At 42.7% G+C, this 21,314-nt stretch overlaps 2 protein-coding genes across 4 annotated transcripts in view; one reads left to right on the top strand and one right to left on the bottom strand.

Annotated features, from left to right (window-relative positions):
- focad (focadhesin) overlaps positions 1–15,791 on the bottom strand; it is a 238,134-nt gene extending 222,343 nt beyond the window's left edge. The window contains exon 1 of the mRNA XM_078214275.1: positions 15,726–15,791. The gene's annotated coding sequence lies outside the window, so the exon portion shown is untranslated. The remainder of the gene's footprint in view (positions 1–15,725) is intronic.
- mllt3 (MLLT3 super elongation complex subunit) overlaps positions 15,356–21,314 on the top strand; it is a 131,358-nt gene continuing 125,399 nt past the window's right edge. The window contains exons 1-2 of one of the 3 annotated variants that reach the window (XM_078214279.1): positions 15,356–15,638; positions 15,963–16,146. In XM_078214279.1, coding sequence (XP_078070405.1) covers positions 15,627–15,638; positions 15,963–16,146 — 196 coding nt within the window. In that variant the 5' untranslated portion in view covers positions 15,356–15,626. The remainder of the gene's footprint in view (positions 15,639–15,962; positions 16,147–21,314) is intronic. The other 2 variants (XM_078214278.1, XM_078214277.1) reach the window with 2 other exon arrangements.

Here is a 21,314-nt window from a genome sequence, read left to right as displayed (position 1 = left end):
TCAAACTGTGGGAGGAAACCGGAGCACCTGGGGGAAACTCACGCTGACACGGGGAGAATGTGCAAACTCCACACAGACAGTGACCCAAGCCAGGAATCGAACCCGGGTCCCTGGCACTGTGAAGCAGCAGTGCTAACCCCACTGTGCTACCATGCCGCCCATCTTCACAAAGCAGAGCGCTGTGTCAATTTACAGTGAAACTTGAAGTGCAGTAGCTATACATAATTTTGTTTTCGATTAGTCTACACTTCGATGAAGGAAATAATGATGTTGCTTCATTGATAGAAAATGCGTCATCGTTGTCTTCACAGTTTTCTATTATTCCTATCCCCAGATCTCGAAAAACTGCATGATTATCTGACCAAGAGGATGTATAGACTTCCTAACACCAAGCTTTTGCTAATGCTATACTGACGCAGCTTGAAAGAGACACACAATAAAGTGGGAACATGACATTCCCATCATTTTTCTTCCCCTTAGGGAATCATTTAACCTCTGCACAGCACTTTCTTATAGTGACACAACTGAGTTCAAGAACTCAGCAATGAAAAGTATTGATCGTGTAATCCATCAGGACATTAAAAAACACAAGGGCATTCAATCTATCGGAGCTCATGTCATTCAGAAAGAAACTCCTCCTATCCATCCTACATTCTCTTCAGCGCCCCCCCCCCCGCTCATATTACTGTATCTATTTCTTAAGTCACTACAAGATTTCTAACTTCAATATCCTACCCAAAAAACTGACATTTATAACAACAAAGTTTGGTTCAACAATAAGCTTCCTGTAGTTACTGTTGAACTGGTAGTTAGTGTTCAGGTTCTATGAACAACGACAACACAAGATGCCAGCATGGTGGCATAAAATGTTTTTCTTCAGGGCTGAATATTTGGCCCCACCACACCCACGAATGCGGGAATGGAGGCCAAACATTTTGGCAGAGACAAGTTTGGGCCCTGGGAAGACTCCCAACGCCACAGGGTGGACTCGTTGAGAATCTTGTTAAAGATGAGCTGAGGCGGCCAATGGAACTTTCCAGCCAGCTTCCAGTTTCCCAACACAATGCGAGGGGGCGTGCTCAGCTGCCTGGAGGCAGACTCTCAGCAGCAGGCCAGCATTCTGGCACACCTCATAGAGTCATAGAGGTTCACAGCATGGAAACAGGCCCTTCGGCCCAACTTATCCATGCCACCCCTTTTTTAAATTCCTAAGCTAGTCCCAATTGCCCGCATTTGGCCCATATCCCTCTATACCCATCTTATCCATGTAACTGTCTAAACACTTTTTAAAAGACAAAATTGTACCCGCCTCTACTACTACCTCTGGCAACTTGTTCCAGACAATCACCACCCTCTGTGTGAAAAAATTGCTCCTCTGGTCCCTTTTGTATCTCTCCCCTCTCACCTTAAACCTATGCCCTCTAATTTTAGACTCCCCTACCTTTGGGAAAAGATATTGACTATCTAGCTGATCTATGCCTCTCATTATTTTATAGACCTCTATCAGATAACCTGGCAGGCTTACAGGCTGGGTATGGGTACGGCCAAAGACCATCCTATAAAAAGACTCAACTCCAGCCCCTCCCCACCACCACTGCAATGGTGACCTGGTTGATTTTTCTCTGTTTTTTTAATTAAAGTTTTTAAAAGTGGCGGAGGGGGAAACCTCTGGTTGAGACGTCCCCTCAGATACTTAAGGACTGCTGCCAGGTGCTCCTCGGAAGCTGGAAGGCTTTGATTGGTCCTCCAGCTTCATGAGCAAACCCACTGCCTTTAATTGGACAGGAAACAATCTCCTTGCCAATTATGGGCTCACTAGCTTGCAAATTTGAACTTTTCTTTGCCCCTCCCAACCTTGAAGTGGGTATCTGATCTGAAAATAATCCCAACTCACCTCTGTGGTAACAAATTCGGCCCTATGTATTCAGACAGGATTTTCATAATTTTTTTGGAATGTAACGGTAGGAAAATCATCGAATCCTATAGTGCAGAAAGAGGCCATTTGGTCCATTGAGTCTGCATCAACACTCTGACAGACCATCTTACCCAAACTCTATCCCCGTAACCTCACATAGCCACCATGCTAATCTCCCTAACCGACACATCTTTGGACACTAAGGGGCAATTTAGCATGGCCAATCAATCTAACCTGCACATTTTTGAACTGTGGGAAGAAACGAGAGCACCCGGAGGAAACCCACGTAGACACAGGGAGAATGTGCAAACTCCACGCAGTCACCCAAGGCTGGAATTGATCATGGGTCCCTGGCGCTGTGAGACATCAATGTTAATCACCGTGCCACGCCCACAGCAGCAGGATCGCAGGCATTTACCTCTTCTACCTCATCCCCCTTCCTTCACACCCTATCCCACTCCATTGACCCCCCATTCCCCCTTCTTCACCCCAACCTCCCTTCTTCAGCCCCATTCCCCTCCTTCATCCACCCTGCCTCCCTCCTCATCCCATCCCCCTCCTTCACCCCATCCCCCCTTCCTTCACCCATCCATCCCCTCTCCTTCATACCCTATTCTCCTCCTTTGCTCCATTCCCCCTCCTTCACTCACAACCTCTCTCCTTCAGCCCCATTCCCCTCCTTCACCTACCCATGCCCCCTTTCTTCACCCATCCCCCCTTCTTTGCCCATCCCCTTCCTTCACCCACCCATCCCTTCTCCTTAATACCCTATTGTCCCTCCTTCACACCTCCATCCCCTTTCTTCACCCACCCATCCCCCTCCTTCTCCCATCCATGCCTCCCTTCTTTACTCAATCCCCCCTTCTTCATCTCCCCACCCCATGCCCAATTCCACAGTAAGAAAATGCTGATTGTGTGGGAGTTAGAGAGTGTGTGTATGTGTATGAGAGAGAGACACATTTGTAACCAGGCTCCTTCAGGAGTGCGCTGATCCTGAAAGTGGCCACTACACAGGCACTGTGTTGCCATTGGCTACTAGAAATTTTCAAGGGGCAGCAGCCATGGCAATAGGGTGTGGCATCCAGTAGTGCACCAACAGCTCATCAGGAGTGAGAAACACATTTCCAGGTAAACCCCTCATTCTAGCACTGAAACAAGACCAAATCAGTCAACTTCAGGCCTGAATTCTCTCAGAAAGAACACTGTGGTCTGCATTTTGATTAATGTCCTTTTATCCTTCGTGTTATTGTAAGCAGAAGCAAATCAAGGCAACGGCCTCTATGATAGAATCTCAGCACCAGGGCTGCAACCTCTTTAGGCTTTCCAACCAAATAAATATTTTATAAAGATCAAGATAAAGTTCATGTTAAGCAAAATTCTCAAAGAGTCTCGAAGTATCTTTCGACCCCAGAAGTTTTGTCAATCACTTCATTTATCCTATTAGAAGCATAACCACAATACTTAAAGTTAGCTATAAATATTATGAAATGCTGATAATTGGTCAGAAGTTAGGGTGTATTATCTTATTCAATGGATAATATGACAGGGAAAAGATAGTTGAGGATGCAGGCAAGAATTTCTTGCTTCCTCAACATGTTAGAAAATAATGGATTTAATCAGTAGCAGTATTCCTGAGATGATATCCAATTTCCATGTGGGAACTTTAGAATTTCTCAGCACAAAAGGAAGCTACTTGGCCCATTATTATGACAATAAGAAGTCTCACAACACCAAGTTGAAGTCCAATCACGAGCTTTCGGAGCACTGCTCCTTCATCAGGTGAGTTCATCAGGCGAATTCATCACTCACCTGATGAAGGAGCAGCGCTCCAAAAGCTCGTGATTCCAAATAAACCTGTTGGACTTTACCTTGGTGTTGTGAGACTTCTTACTGTTCCACCCAGTCCAACGCCGGCATCTCCACGTCATAATTGTGACAGCACACCTCTTAGCACAGAAGGAACCATCCACATCATCCTATTTCTCATATTTCTCTATTTTTAAAATGTCAAATATAAAATGTTTGATGGAGTCTATTCCTGCCACTGTTTCTGGTCGGAACATTCTGTGTCCTAACAACCCCTCAATTTATATCAATAGTCATTGTATCATCATATTTCAGTTGGTTGAGCACACAATTGCTGCAGACAACTTGCTGTCCCTGTTGTCAGAATGGGTTCAATTTTCAGGTGTAAAGAAAGGTTTTAAAAATGGAGATTGGGTGTGCTGGTTGATGGAAATATGTTATAGAGAAGAAAAATAAAGTTACTTACATAAATAGTCAGAAAGTAGTCTCAAAAATAAATATTTCACAGTATATAAAACATTGGCAGGATGGCATATAAAGGTATCAGATAAGTTGAAATTAACTAAAGCCACAACTGAATGTCAAAAATGTATTATAAAAAAACAACTGATCATGTGGCATTCCCATGGTAAAGCTCTATAAGTTCTGTTGGTGTTCTGAAAAGCCACATAGGTCCTTTGAAAGATTTAGCATGGCGGTGAGGAAGGAGGAATAGGATATAGTTGAAATGTAAATATTTATCTTTTGTATTCATTTTCATTATTGAAGATGATACAGTGGTAGATATAAATGCTTTAGATATTGGCTCCTTGAATGTAAATGCAGAAATGGCCTTAATTTGGTTTGAGGCACTGAAGATTGGTCAGGTTGCTGGATCTGATAATATTTAACTTCGAATGCTGGAGAAAATCAGAGAGCATTAATGTGAGTCATTAATTTAGCTGACTAATAGTTCTTTGAAATCTGGACTAGTTTGAACTGACTGCAGAAAGGGCTTGATGCCAAGCTCCGTTCATTGATACCTAGATAAGAACGTGTGAACAAAAGTAGGCCATTCAGCCCCTTGAGCTTGTTCTGCCATTATGGCTGATTTGTATCCTAACTCTCATTAACCAGATTTGTTTCATATATTGTAAGTAAAGCTCGGCAATTCATGTTTTTAATAGGCATTTTTACAAATTAAACCATTGTATAATGAATTTCTAGCCATGCTATTGATTCAGTGATTCATGGTGCAAAATAAAATGTCGACCTGCATAAATATCTTTCATGTATAAACCACAGTTTTACTGACATGTGGGGCTCGAATGATTAATACACTGGAAAACAATTTAAGATTGAGAAATGATATGGCCAACACATTTTCTTCGGGCTCCAACATCTCAAAATTTCCAACTACATCATTGGTGGAGAGAGAGAGAGCGAGTATTACAGGGGAGTGGGGTGAAGAAAGAGTGTGTGAGGGTGGAGGCAAGAGAGTGTGTGCGAGGGGTGGGCGGATGGAGAGTGTGTGTGAGGGGTGGGGGGAGAGTGTGTGTGAGGGGTGGGGGGGGGAGAGTGTGTGTGAGGGGTGGGGGGGGAGAGTGTGTGTGAGGGGTGGGGGGGGAGAGTGTGTGTGAGGGGTGGGGGGAGAGCGTGTGTGAGGGGTGGGGGAGAGAGAGTCTGTGTGGAGATTGGGGGAAAAGAGTGCATGTGAAGGGTGGGGGGGGGAGAGAGAGTGTGTGAGGGGTGGTGGGAGAGAGAGAATGTGTGTGAGGGGGTGGGAGAGTGTGTGTGAGGGGTGGGGGAAGAGGGAGTGTGTGTGGGGGGCGGTGGGAGAGAGAGTGAGCATGAGGGGTGAGGGGAGAGAGAGTGTGTGTGAGGGATGGAGGAGAGTGTGTGAGAGGTGGGGGTAGAGGGTGTGTGTGAGGGGTGGGGGGAAAAGAGTGTGTGTGACGGGTGGGGGGGAGAAAGAGTGTGTGTGTGAGTGAGTGAGGGGTGGGCTTCAATCTTCACATCCTGACCTGGGGTATCCCTGAAAATAAAACTGAGTACAGGACCTCACTTCCAGTAAATCCACCTCTGAGTAGAGATGAGTAAAGAACCCATTGGCAAATTTCTCAACTGGCATGTCGAGGAAGGGGAGCTCATTAGAAGGCTCCATTTCAAAGGTGTATTTGAGTACGGAATAAAACAAATATATTCATATGAAATATATTCATATGCAGAAACCTTTTTTCTGCAGGCATAAGGAGCATGAAGCGGCATTGTGCATTATTTTGAATCAACAATACCATAGGGGACCATAGTTAACTGATACATTCTTTATGACAGCACCTTGACCAATCAAAGCCAACGTGCCAACCAATCAGCATCCTTTTCTCGTGCAGTATAAATTGTTATTTCCTTTGAAATTTGCCATTCTTGCATCTGTCTTGATGAGCGCAAAACAAAAAGCTTCAAGTCTTTTTTCCAGCAATACACAAATTCTTTACATCCAAGCGACTATTTATATAATAATCGGGGCATAAATTACAATTGTAAGACTCATAAACCCCATCCTCCATTTACTCACTAAAATTTTACAAATGTAAATCGTGTTTTTAAATTATAACTATTTCTTGCTGAAACAAATACAAGTACTGAGTCACTGTGCCAGACCTTTGCAGAGGGCGCACTATGGCATGGTGGTTAGCACTGCTGACTCAGAGCGTCAGGGTTCGATTCCCGGCTTGGGTCACTGTCTGTGTGGAGTTTGCACATTCTCCCCGTGTCTGTATGGGTTTCCTCCGGGTGCTCTGGTTTCCTCCCACAGTCCAAAGTTGTGCGGGTTAGGTGGATTGGCCATGCTAAATTGCCACTTAGTGACAGGGGGACTAGCTAAGGTAAATGCATGGGGTTGTGAAGATTGGGCTGGGTGGGATTGTGGTCGGTGCAGACTCGATGGACCGAATGGCCTCCTTCTGCACTGTATGATTCTATGAGTCTGCCTCCGCCTACTACAATTCCCGTGGAGGGTGGGACAGGAAAATTTCATCCTGTGTTTCAAATTATTCTGTTTTCCCCCAGCAATTTTCAAAGGATGATGTTTAATTATAGCTTTAATTATTGGCAACAGAACTGGTATTATTAGTTTAAACTCTCTTTCTTTGAAACACAAATGTTTTATTTTACTTACAAAGCATTTACCACTACACTGATTTCTTAACCACAAAACTTTGCTGTTTATCAGTTCTGTATTACTTGTTTCCTTTTGATATTTTTGGCAAACGTACTTCCCCATAAAGTTCCAACACTGTACCGCTGGAAGGCTTTTCAGTTCTCTGTCCTGCTTACATCTGTCTTTTTCTGGAACTCTTACTCTTCTTCCTTTTCCTAAACATCTGTAGCTGACTCCTTCAGCTACCCGCTCTTCTTAGTTTTATTTTCCATCTTGCCTTGCACTTCCTTGCCATTAAGTTCAGAGTTCAAAATATCAGCTTAAAGTCACTCTGAAGTCGTGAAGATGTCTGACGCATAACCTGAAATGGTATGGAACAATTGATCCAAACCTTCTACATTTTACATGATTATCTAAAGTGTTGATTCAGTTAATCAGATTAATTATTTGTTTTAAGTAGTATTAATTTATACTTAAAACTTTGCTGCATATAAAGCTATTTCTAATAAACAGCAATTTTAGTTAGTTAAATTTGATATGGAATAATCCCCCACCTAATTTTCTCCCTTAATTTTGCTTTCCTTTGTGTTATCGCAAGCAGGAACAAACCACAGCAATCACCTCTATTGTAGCACTTGCTTTCTTAATCCTTTCCCTGCATTCATTGTGTATTTTGTATTGGTGTCTATTCAGTACATGTCATATGCTTGTGTTTTAATCTTCTGGATCCATGTTTCTGACTTCCCGATTGAAAGCTGATATTAAAAGCGTGCACTGACTACTATCCAGTGACCATTTCATTTTAAAAGAAGATAAGTAACCACTGTAAAGTATTTCCTAAATGTAAGTTATTTTAAATATCTCCTGTATAATAGAGGATATTATGCTAGAAATTATTGTTTCTGATATCAACAAACATTTAATGGGCGGGATTTTATGGCCTTGCTCGTCCCTAAACCGGAAAATCCCACCTCACGTCAACAAAGTTTTCTTTGGTCCGTCCCTCACTCGCTCCGATTCCCGTGGCGGGCGGGATGGTAAAGTTTCGGCCAACATGTTTACATGACATTCCTCTATCTACCAAAATAATTGATTGAATAACATTTTTAAAATTATTTCATGGGATGTGGATGTCACTGGCAAGGCCAGCATTTGTTGCCCATCTCTAATTGCCCTGAACAAAGTGGCTTGAGAGCATCTAAGAGTCAACCACATTGCTGTGGGTCTGGAGTCACGTGTGGGCCAGTCAAGGTAAGGATGATAGGTTCCCTTCTCCAAAGGACATGAGTGAACCAGATGTTTTTTTCCAACAATTGGCAATAGTTTAATCATAGAAAATCATAGAAACCCTACAGTGCAGAAGGAGGCCATTCGGCCCATCGAGTCTGCATCGACCACAATCCCACCCAGGCCCTACCCCCACATATTTTACCCGCTAATCCCTCTAACCTACGCATCCCAGGACTCTAAGGGGCAATTTTTGACCTGGCCAATCAACCTAACCCGCACATCTTTGGACTGTGGGAGGAAACCGGAGCACCCGGAGGAAACCCACGCAGACACGAGGAGAATGTGCAAACTCCACACAGACAGTGATCCGAGTCGGGAATCGAACCTGGGACCCTGGAGCTGTGAAGCAGCAATGCTAACCACTGTGCTACCGTGATCATCATTAGACTTTCTAATCCAGATTTCAGCTGAATTCAAATCCCACAATCTGCCATAGTGGGGTTTGAATCCAGGTCCCCAGAGCATTACCCAGGGTCTCTGAATTACTTGTCCAGTGACAATACCACTATGCCACCGTCTCCCCAAATGCTTCGAAAGGCTAGTCAGGGCATGAATCAATTCCAGCCTCCCGGACTACCTGGATCCACTACAGTTTGCCGATCTTCGCAACAGATCCACAGCAGACGCCATCTCCCTGGCCCTGCACTCAACCCTGGAACACCTAGGTAACAAGGACATCTGTGTCAGACTCCTATTTATTGGCTACAGCTCAGCCTTTAACACCATTATTCCCATGGAACTCATCTCCAAATTCCGTGGCTTGGGCTTTGGCACCTCCCTCTGCAACTGGATCCTGAACTTCCTAATTCACAGACCACAATCAGTAAGGATAGGCAATGACACTTCCTCCACGATCATTCTCAACACCGGTGTCCCACAAGGCTGTGTTCTCAGCCCCCTACTACACTCATTAAACAACTATGACTGTGTGGCCAAATTCCCCTCCAATTCGATTTTCAAGTTTGGTGACAACACCACCGTAGTGGGTCGGATCTCAAACAATGAGGAGACAGACTACAGGAATGAGATACAGAATCTGGTGAACTGGTGCGGCAACAGTAATCTCTCCCTCAATATCAACAAAACGAAGGAGATTGTCATCGACTTCAGGAAGCGTAAAGGAGAACATGCCCCTGTCTACATCAATAGGGACGAAGTAGAAAGGGTTGAGAGCTTCAAGTTTTTAGGTGTCCAGATCACCAACAACTTGTTCTGGTCCCCCCATGCCGACACTATAGATAAGAAAGCCCATCAACGCCTCTACTTTCTCAGAAGACTAAGGAAATTTGGCATGTCAGCTACGACTCTCACCAACTTTTACAGATGCACCATAGAAACATTCTTTCTGGTTGTATCACAGCTTGGTATGGCTCCTGCTCTGCCCAAGATTGCAAGGAGCTACAAAAGGTCATGAATGTAGCCCAATCCATCACGCAAACCAGCCTCCCATCCATTGACTCTGTCTACACTTCTCGCTGCCTTGAAAAAGCAGCCAGCATAATTAAGGACCCCACGCATCCCGGACATTCCCTCTTCCACCTTCTTCCGTCGGGAAAAAGATAAGGAAGTCTGAAGTCACGTACCAACCGACTCAAGAACAGCTTCTTCTCTGCTGCTGTCAGACTTTTGAATGGACTTACCTTGCATTAAGTTGATCTTTCTCTACACCCTAACTATGACTGTAACACTATATTCTGCACTCTCTCATTTCCTTCTCTATGAACGGTATGCTTTGTATAGCACGCAAGAAGCAATACTTTTCACTGTATGTTAATACATGTGACAATAATAAATCAAATCAATAATCATTTTTCTGTTACATTTAAATGATTATTAAAAGGTTCCTTTATCTTTCTGCAGAAGGTTCAAATTATTAAAGTATTTTGCAAATTAACAGCTGTCTTACAAATATCTCCACATATGCACTTACATATGTGGAGATACTTGTAAGACAGAGAGAATTAGTTGGGAAAATAAATTCAGTGTGAGTTGACAATAAGAATCTGCCGAGTTTATAATTCTGTTTCAATGCTGCCTTCTTCATTCTGTCATGTTGCTCCACATTTCTAACCAGAAAACCCTGCTTCACTCAAATCTTATCCCTTGCTCGAGATCTATCCACTCACACCCTTACTCTTCCATTTTTGTCCAGGGTTTCAACATTAATTCAACTGCTTTCTGACCTTTATAACAAATATGTATCGCTGGCAGTCACTTTAAGAACATCCCTGTGATATAAACACAGCTGCAAAAGCACAAACTGAACTCTGAGGTGCTTTCACCCAGCACTGAACTAAGCACAAAATGCTACAGGCGCAGCAACATGTCAACCTCATCACTTTGAACAGCTTAATTTTGATATGTTTCACCTATTTTGCGATTATATTTAAAATGTACATTTGGGACTAATTGCTACACTGAGTGAGTTTCCTCTTGAATTTGGATCTGACACCACTTTTTAAAAATTCATTTGTCATGGGCATTGCTGGTGGGCCAACATTTATTGCCTTTCCCTAGTTGCCAGAGGGCAGTTGAGAGTCAACCACACTGCTATGGTTCTGGAGTCACATGTAGGTTAGACCAGGTAAGAACGGCAGATTTCCTTCCCTAAGGAACATTAGTGAACCAGATGAGTTTTCCCGACATTCAACAATGGTTTAATGGTCATCAGTAGATTCTTAATTCCAGATTTAAAAAAAAATTCAAATTCCACCATCTGCCATGGTGGGATTCGAACCCAGGTCCCCAGAACATTCTCCTTGAGCCCTTGCATTCCTCAGAGTGATGACATTTGCAGCATGGTATTCAGTATAGAATTCTAGTACATTGACCAATCAATGACTAATACATGCTGTTTTGTGTCCAAGTCAGGAGGATGCATCTGTTCCCATGATGTTTCTACTCTCCTCCTCAGAGGTAGAGATGGAAGTCTGGAAAGTGATGTTGAGATAAGCTTGGTGAGTTACTGCAATGCAGCTTGTGGAAAACAGATGTTGCAGCGACAGAGTGGCAGTGGTTTAGAGGTAAATATTGTGTCCATGGCAAGGTTGCCAATTAAGTTTTGTTACCTATTATTCTTTGTTCTGGAGGGTGTCAAGCTTCTTGAGCATCTTGGAGAGAGGGGAGTATTCTGCCAAACTCCTTACACGAGCCTTGCAAATGGTGACTGAGGGCTCAGGAGCTGAGTTGTTTTGTGCAGAATCAGCCTCTGGCATGGTGTTGTAGTCATTGCGCTGTTAGTCGGGTCCAGCTAAGCCTGTGGTTTATGGCGATCTCCAGGGTGTTGGTGGGGGCTGCTCAGTGATAGTGGTGCCATTGATGGTAAAGAGGCAGTGATTGGTCCTCCTCTTGTTAAAGATGGTCTCTGCCCAGTATGAATGTGACATGAATGCTATCTGTCATTTATCAGGTTAAGTCTAGATGTTGCCGAGAGGTTGGCACAGGCTGATTCATTAGTTGTGAATGGAGCAATGTGAAATTGTCAGGGGACATCCCTGCTCTGTTTATGATAAGAGGGAAATACATTGATGAAGCCATTGCAAATGGTTTGATGCAACTCTTAAAGATTCTGCTCGCGATGTCCTGGAGCTGCAATGAATAACATCTGGCCAACACAACCATCTTCCAGTGTGACTTCAGCCAGGAGGATTTCCCTATTAGCTTGAATTTCCTGGGTCCCCTTGGTAACACAGTATTCTAATATTACGTAAAAAGATTTCAAATGTTTTAACACTATAAATGTAGCTAGTTAGAATGGTTTGAAGATGGTACTGCTGAAATGTGCACAATATGTCCAGGATAAATGATTACTGATAACTGCTTAGTTTGCTTTAGCTGAATAGTGAAATACTGGAGAGGGTGGAGAGGTGGGGGTGGTGGCTGTAGTCGGCAGTGGCAATGGTCTATCTGAAGGTCTGCTCATGGTAGTGGTATTTTTCATGGATTGATGTCTCGTGTGTGTTACAGTTTCAAAATAGAAACTATCAACTCATGAGGAAAGGCAATATGAACCAAGTGGTACATCTTGGAAGCGAATGCAGGAACAGGAACACCTGTGGGTGTATTTACACAAATCCTTCGATGGGGTGGGAGAAAGTGAGGGGGCTGTTAAAAAGTATGTGGAATCATTGGCTTTTTAAATAGAGCAATAGAATACAAAAGCAACAAAGTTATGCTGAACCTTAATAAAACACACTGACGCACACTCTTCAGCTCTTATGATTCATATGGACTCAAAACAGTAACATTGTTCCTCTCCCCACAGATGCTGCCAGACCTGCTGAGCTTTCCAGCATTTTCCAGCAAGAAACTACAAAGGGTTGTGAACGAAGCCCAGTCCATCACGCAAAACAGTCTCCCATCCATTGACTCTGTCTACACTTCCCATTGTCTTGGAAAAGCAGCCAGCATAATCAAGGACCCCACGCACCCCAGAGATACCCTCTTCCACCTTCTTCCGTCAGGAAAGAGATACAAAAGTCTGAGGTCACATACCAACCGACTCAAGAACAGCCTTTTGCCATCAGACTTTTGAATGGACCTGCCTCGCATTAAGTTGATTTTTCTCTACACCCTAGCTTTAACTGTAACACTACATTCTGCACTCTTTTCTTTCCTTCTCTATGAACCGTATGCCTTGTCTGTATAGCGTGCAAGAAACAATACTTTTCACGCTATACTAATATATGTGACAATAATAAATCAAATCTTTTTATTTCAGCTGGAGTATTGTATCAGTTCTGGACACTGCTTCAGGAAGAATTACAAAACATTGGAGAGGATGCAGAAAGAATTACTAGAATAGTACCAAGGATGGGGGACTTCAGTTGAAGGGAGACACTGGAGAAGCTGGGATTTATTTAGAGCAGAGAATGGTGAGAGGAGATCTGACGGGGGTTTTCAAAATCTTAAATGGCTTTGATAGAATAAGGAAAGAGAATGTGTGTTCAGTGGCAGAATTGCTGGTTGACAACCAGATTTAAGGTGATTGTCAAAAGAACCAAAGGCAACATCCTTGTGAAAGAAAGTGACACTCCAGCTGGAGGTGCTGTCTACCTACCCATGCAGATGTAAAATATCCCACGGCAGCGTTTTAACAGCAGGAGATTCTACTAATGATACAGAATCAAAATATTGCCCGAGCTGGTTGGTATTCCTCAACCAACATGACAAAGAGAACATTCATTCTACTGCAATTTGTGGGACTTCACTGGGTCAAATTGGCTGCAATTTGCCGACAAAGTAACAAGAGACTACGCGTCAGAAGCAGTTCATTGGCTGTTAACACGCTTTGGGGGGTGATGAGGATCTATGACAGGCGTTATATAAATATTCTTTGCTTGATCTCCCCAGTCTGTGACTGGTTAGGGGACATCACGGGGTGGTAAAGTAAGTTTACCATAATAAAAAAAACTGTTACAAAGTTATTAAACGTTGATTCAAGTCGATTGCGGGCTAAACCAGAAATAATAACGGAGACTGCAGACTTACATTGAAGAACAGTTGCCTGAATTAAGCTGTGGATTTATTGACGTGCCCAATAAATGTATCCAAGTGTACAGAGCGGAAGTGTTGATTTCTGCGCTGAGTAGCGGATAGTTGGTTCGTGTATCCAATGCGTGGAAACTAACCGACAAATGCGGGAAAAGGATGCACCGTGCTCAATACTAGTATCAATAACAGATGCAGTTTATAAATCTCTTTTCATGCGCGTGGTAAGCAAGCTCCAGAGTTGAATCAGTATTTACAAATGACGGACGGTGAAGATTGTTACACAGTGGCATTTCGCCCTATTTCAGTAAATAAACACCAGTACAAACAATAAAGGGTAGAAATAAATAAACCACTTTCGTACCAACTGATGGATGAAGTTACTGATGGATGGAGAGAATAAACACACGCAATAGATTTACTTAATCCCTAATCTCCGCTGCTCTCCGCTATTTTACAAATTCTGAAACCGAGTCCATTGATTTGATCATGTCTGATTGTCTGTGTTTGAATCGAATGATGATGTGGTTAGCCCGTGTTGCTGAGTTTTGTTCCAGTGTCGAAATAATTCCCTTAGACAACCTAATGAACAACGAACAACCTTGTAAACGCCGCTTTTAATGAGCCGAAACTATTTTGTTGACATTTCGAGAGGGTTTCTGTTCAGGCTCAGGCGACTCGCTTTGAGAATAGTATCTGGATGTTCCACTGCTCCCTAGGATGCCAGGTTCCTTTCATCTGGCAGATTTATCTCTCTTGTGTTTGCAAGAGCGTCCGTTGAGAAATGCACGGTATTAATTCACGTTAAAATTCATTTAAGTCTTTCGTCTGCTGACAGGTTGAAGATGTTAGATCCTTGTCACCCAGCGAAAATCGCACTGATTTGCTTTATTCTCTGCTGCTCTGAAAGCAGTGTTGGTCTGTCCTTGCATATTGTCTACTTACCGCCCTCTGTGGGTGAAGCAGCGGCAGTGATGGGTAACTTGGAGAGAGCAACGCTTCCCCATCCTGTGTGCTGTGCACCAACATCAGTAAATGGTCAGAAAAGCCGAGGGGGGGGGGGGGGGGTGGCGGAGGAGGTGAAGAAAGGGATTCGTTTCTTTCTGGGACAACAAATCCCATCCGTCTACCCACTCCCAACCTCAGTTGTTCACACTCCTGGTGTCACTGTTGTGTAAATACCAACTACAGGGCGTGACTTTATCACAGACGCCAGGCACATGTTCCTTCCCATAGAGGCTTTGCCGTGTATTTTTAAATTCCAAAATCAACATTTTAAAATAAATGAAAGCACAATTTATATTTCACTTAAAACATCACATGAAGTGAAATGTGATTAAAATCTTCCACCTACCCATTTTCATGTCTATACTTCACAATTTGAACTGTAGACAGCAATTTGTCCATTTTTTAAAATTTAAAATAATCACACCTTCCATGTGCTGGGATTTTTACCTAGCACATGAAGGTGTGATTATTTTAAATTCTTACCCCCTTCTTGACCCCACAGCAAATATGGTTTACAAGTCCTTTCAGCTGTCGGGGGAGGTTTATTTTCTTTTCCTGCCGTCTTTCTGCATACACTTTCACATCAATAACAATAAATGTGATTCACAATGTACCAGTCTGTGTGTGTGAGGTACCTGTGCATTGCCTGTGTGAGAATGAGGTTGCTTTGAGGTTGTATGTGTGCACTGGGCTCTCTCTCTCTCTCTGTGGGAGAGCTGATTGTCTCCAATGTTGAAGGTGCTACTCAGTCTGTCTGAGAGAGGGGGACGGACGCGCATGCTCGGGGCGGCTGGACTCTCCCTCAGTCAGTAATAAGAGACAGAGACACACACATACATAGAGTGAGTGAGAGAGAGTGAGTGAATATACAATGTCCGCCATCGGCGGGGACTCCGTCTGTACTCTCACACCAAACACCCACAGCAACTCTCCACTTTGTATCAACTGCCTCTGAGGCCTGTCTCTCTGTTTGTGAGGATGGCCGCCTCGGTAAGTAACCCGCACAAAAAAAATATAACACATCTCTGCTGTTGAGTGGCCCGGAGCTGACAGGATATTTTATACCAATATATTTACCAGGAGTTTTTCTTCCCCCGTTGCCACAATGCCTGAGGATTGCAATAAGTGGAAATGTTTTTTCCCCTGTGGTGTCCGGTCTGGAGACCAGGGAAGGGGAGAGAGAGGCTCGGAGAAGCTCTGGCGCCTTTCGCTGCTGCTGTCGCCGCTCCTCGCTCTCTCCCTCCCCACCCCCTCCCTCCGGCGCCCAGGCTCTCTCTGCTCATGTTTAATGCGCTGTCTCTCTCTCCCTTTCAGTGTGCCGCTGTTCAGGTTAAACTGGAGCTAGGCCATCGGGCCCAGGTTCGGAAAAAACCCACGGTGGAAGGTTTCACCCACGACTGGATGGTCTTTGTCAGGGGTCCGGAGCACAGCAATATTCAGCACTTTGTGGAGAAAGTCGTCTTTCACTTGCACGACAGCTTCCCCAGACCTAAGCGGGGTAAGGAAAGAATTCAGTAACTGACAACAAAAAAATAGCCAAATGTATTTATTTTGTTTCGAGCCCTGCTTGTATTTTCTGTTTTAAGTCTTGCTGCTGCGGGTCATAACCTTTTTCCGCGTTCATTTTAAGCTCAGGTGTCTTCAAAGAGTCCGCTGGGAGTGGGTGGGTTTATGAAACAATAGCAGCAAGGCATTTGCCATAAGCTTGTGCAACATTGTTTAAATATTGCTGTGTTTGTTATTCAATGTAACCTTTGCACTGTGTAACCTTCATATTCTGGGGTACCCAGAGCAGCCTCTCTCACTGAGCTGGCTGTGACGATATTTCAAATGGAATTTGTTTTCAATAATTGAAATGCTGATTTCTTTTTTGTGTTTTTGCTGGTTGCTTTATATATTGAGATTGCATCAGTTACTGAAACAGATTTTTTCAAGTTGGAAGTTGGCATGTGTTTTGAGGTAGTGGCAGAAAGTGTTACTTTACACGTGTGCTGTTGGTCGGTTCTGTGCTTCTGCCTGTGTTAGATAACTGGTCACTTTCCGTTAATCATAGGGAATTACAACTCTTCGCCGATTTTCAAACGAGTGCAAGCAACAGTCATTGCACAGTGCGTTTGCTTCATCAACTTTATACTTTAAGAAACACCCACTTGCGGTTGGAAACTTGTTAAAACTGCACTATGTACGGCGGTGACAAACCAGTACAAAGCGCGAAGAGACATTGCATTTAAAAGAACACTTGTCTGTAAAAATCTAACTTCTCCGATTAAAGGTGTACATGTAAAATACCATAAATTTGGAGGTAAATCTAGAAATGTTCGTATCTGGGGGTGGGGGATCTAGCCCCTTAATCAGATTCGAACAAGTAAAGTTTCATGAAAATGCCATTTTGGTTAGCAAACATGAGGAAGTGTCCAAAATATCCGCAAGGTTTAAAAGACTTTATAGTGTCATAATTGTACGCTTTTTTTTTGAAGCCCTAAAAATGTTATGCCTGGCGTGGTGCTTGTTTTACCATGTCCTCTGAGCTGAGGTTACCAGGTACGTATCCATATTCGTATGAATGAAGGTGAATGCCAGAGTTTAACTTCTATCATTTGTGAGAGGGAGCGAGGAAATCTGCTGGAGCCTCCGAGAAATGTCCTAACTGGCGTATTTGCTTCTCTTGCCGTTCTGGTTTATGGAGTGCAGCCAGCGCAGTCCCGGCTGGTTGCTACTGTGTTCCAGCCATAAGGAGACTGGTGTTCAATGCGAAGCAGGATTGAAGGACAAGCCGCCACTCTTTCAGGGTCAGCGCCACTCTTCTCCCCCGCCCTTTTTTTAAATGTCAGAGCTATCTTTGACCACAAAGCAGTGTTTTAATATTTTAACACATTCCCCTAGCAACTGCCATCAAATGTTGGTGCACATGTTTGAGTGGACAGAAGGATATCATCTCCTGAATTAAGTTTGATCCCGATTCTGTTCGTTTGATTTTATGGAGCCTTCTGAGTCCTGAGGGCGTAAAAAGAGTCCTTTCGATCCATTGAGCCATACTGGCTCTCTGAAGAGCAATCCAGTCAATCCCATTCGCGCATTCTATCCCCTTAACCCTGCAAGTTTATTTCTCTCGAGTGCCCGATTAGTTTCTTTTTAAAATCATTGATTTGCATCTGTTTTCACCACCCTCATAACCAGTTCTAAACCTCACTCTTCCGATTCTACAATTGTTCAGGCAAAGTTGTGAGGGTCGTTTGACTGGGGTGGAGGGGTACAGTATCATTTTTTTCTGGATAGGCCAATCTACAAAAACGATATAATGTTTTCCCTTCAAGATCTGCTCCATGTTGAGTTAACTTGATGCCCCTGTATGGAGAAGGCAGTGGCTCTTTTTCCCCCCCTTGGGTGTCATGCTTAAGATTTTTGCATTGAATGGGATGGGTATACAAACTTGCAGCTCAGTCAGATCATTATTGTAAGTCAATAGGGAATGTTTTCTTTTCTGGTATCAACTACTTGACTCATTGTATAGGTAAAATCACATGCTTCTCAATTTGTATGTACTTTATGATGAACAGAAGAATTGTCATGATTCAAGACATCAAAAAGGTCAAAGGGCCTGTGATATTCATTCATTTGTTCACTCATTCGTTCACCCATCCATTTATGAAATGTGGTACTTAACATCCCATGTTAGTTAAATTAGATTGTAACCATGCTTGATTAATTATCAATTGATTCCGAGGCTTTCCGAGGCATACAATAGCATAGTAAATCTGAGACGGATAGCTCGACATTCACTCTCATTCACCCTTGTTTGTTATGGTAACTTAACTCCTTTTGAGCTTGTCAAAGGACCTCTGGTGTTGTATACTTTGATAAATAACACCTGATATAATTTTGTCACGTAAAGTGAGCCTAGTTGCTGTCTTCAAACCTATAAAATTGAAAGTGACAGGAAAAGCAATTTGTAAGTTAACCAATTACACATGCAGTTTGTGGTAGTAATTTAGAAATAAACAGTAGATCCCTGGCTTTACCATAACTTGTATTTGTGGAATACCATTTTTGTTTGTGGTCCTAAGGTGCACTTCACATATCAAGTAGCAGCAGTTGTTTGAAAACATGCTGAAGGAATATTTAGGTTTTGGGAATGCTTTGAAAAGTGAGCTGGGAAGCGGTAAGATAAATGTGTTTGTGATGGGAGTTCCGAGGCTTATGAATTCAAAAGAAAGCAAGGTAGGAGAAGTTATAGCAGGAACATAACTTGCAGAACTACGATGAGCGACAACCCTGAAGGGATTTGTAGAAGAGGACAAGAATTATTAAACCTAATGCCGCCTTCTGAGGTGAGGAATGAATTACTGTTGTTCAAAACTTCGAGGGCAATGGAGTTTTGCCCCCATTGAAGTGTATGTGGGGTGGATCTGAGCAGTGTAGCTGGAAGTTGTCTGGGTAATTGAGTCTTCAGGTAAAAATGGATATGGATTTCATTGGGGTTAAGCAGAGGTGGAGATGTACAATAGGGGAGGGGGAAATGTACAGAGTCGGGACTCCAGTATTTGTGGAATGAAACCTGCTTCACGTTAACCATAAGAAATTTCCGTTTTTGTGGAAAAGCTCAAGATTTTGGAAAATAGAGGGAGAAACTCTTGGCATCACATTACCTTCTGGAAGGAAATAGAAATGGACTCCTATGGATAGGGGACTGGGGGTGGTTGGAAGTAGGAAGACTGAATGAATGCAAGAGAATATAATCTGCTGAAGAAAAATTTAGAGAAAATTGTTGCTTGGGATTGTGTGGGGGGAGGGGGGTGGGGTGGCGTTATTTTCAGGTCTGCTGGGAAGGGGAAAGATGTCATCATGGTATGTCTGCGTCATAAAACTGTTCGAGTGAATGATGCCTCTGAAGATCCACTAGTTACAGTTTCTATGCCCGCTATAGGATAGCCCTGTCATTTTACTAAATGGATCAGTTTGTACAAAGAATTGCCATCCATAAAAATATGAAATACTTCATTTTTTTCCCCAATATTTTGAAGTCACTCACTTCAGACAACTGGAACTGCTAATGATATTAGAAATTATAAACTACTGTAACTTGAATACAACACTTGAATGTAAAATATCATCTGTAGGGGAAAAACAAATTTATTTTTAATATAGCGCTGCTGATATCCTCCTGGGTGTCCTGAAGTGCTGCTCCGTTAACAAATTAATTTTGGAGAGCATTAATTGACTGCCACATAAATATTGGCCGGGCCACCAGGAGAACTCTTCTGCCTTTCGAATAGGGCCACGGGAATTTTATTTTCACCTAAATAGGCAGGCATTATGTTTTATTTAGTGTCTTGTCTGAAAGACCTGCACTGATACGACTGAACTTTATGGACTTTAATTCTGGTAAATGCAACAACCCCTGTAATTACTTCCAAACTGCTTGTGAGGCGTACCTATGTATTTCATGTCCTTTTCCATTTATTGAGAGATATGATGGATAGAAGTTCTGGTGACAAAATCTAGAAAAGAGCTTTAAAAATTTGTTAGTGTTTTCACTGCTTATAATAAGATTTTTCACATGTAAGATTTTCTTAACTTTTTTCTGACTATTGACTGAAATTGAGAGCTGACCAGCTTGCAACTTTTAGCTGCCAAATGTTTAATGTATCAAATGTTAATTTTAAGAATTGGCTTATTTTCATTGTATGCCCAGTACTGAGCAGTTGAATCATATAACTTAATTGGTCCATGCACTATGATCTGGAAATGCATCTGATTTTTAGATGAAACCTGAGGATACTGCTTTTTGTGTGACTTTATCATGTCTTCCTTTAGCGGTATAAATTAGCTGATGAGTACAATAGTGGTCTTTTTATTTTCTTTGACAATGATTGTAGTTTTGGAAGTGTCTTGGGCTGTTTTGTTCATTGAACTGCAAACTCAAGAGAAACAAAATGATGCAAGTACGTAAGTCAGTTGGCATTTCTTTTTAAGAGATAGGTTTTAATGCTTTTTGTGTTGTACCTTCGGTCTAAAGGCACAGTTCATGGAAGTAAGCATGTTCCAAGGCTGTGAAAAGTTCAGGCTTGTGATTGGTAGGAAGAGTATGGAGACATTGAAGTTGTATTTGTATCTCATCTGGAGAGTAGGTCTAGGTCAACTATATCAAGCTCTGGTGTTGCTGGCAGATAATTGGTCAGAATAATAAGCCTTGTGAATTCACAAATAATATTTCTTGGGCAAGCATTCACACTAACTGTGGGCTGAAGTGGCAGAGCATGAAGAAAAGGGGACAAGTCTTCTTTCTGTCCGACTCCAAAAACCAATCTATCTGCTGTAATGAATTGTTTGTGGTATTGCAGACTGTGATTCTTAAAGTATCTGAAACCATTGGTGATTTTTCAGTAGTGTCTCATTGTGCTTTCCAGAGGCCTTGGACAAGGTTCTTTTTGAGGAATTAATCCTTAAAATGTACCTTCTCTTAGATCTGAATCAGGGAGTGCTTAATTGTGTGGTGTGCTAGTTTTGGCAAATTAAAACTATTTAAAACAAAATATCAAAACACTTAACAGGTCAAGTCTACAATTTAAAGTCTTGGGTGCTTTGATGAAGGGCCTACGGTTGAAGTGTTCACCAGAGATGCTGACTTTTTTTGTTGAGTGCTTCCAGCATTTCCTGGTTTTGTTT

The sequence above is a fragment of the Mustelus asterias genome, chromosome 6 (genome assembly GCF_964213995.1).
Source record: "Mustelus asterias chromosome 6, sMusAst1.hap1.1, whole genome shotgun sequence".
Classification (NCBI taxonomy): domain Eukaryota; kingdom Metazoa; phylum Chordata; class Chondrichthyes; order Carcharhiniformes; family Triakidae; genus Mustelus; species Mustelus asterias.
This window is presented reverse-complemented; position numbering and strand designations above follow the sequence as displayed.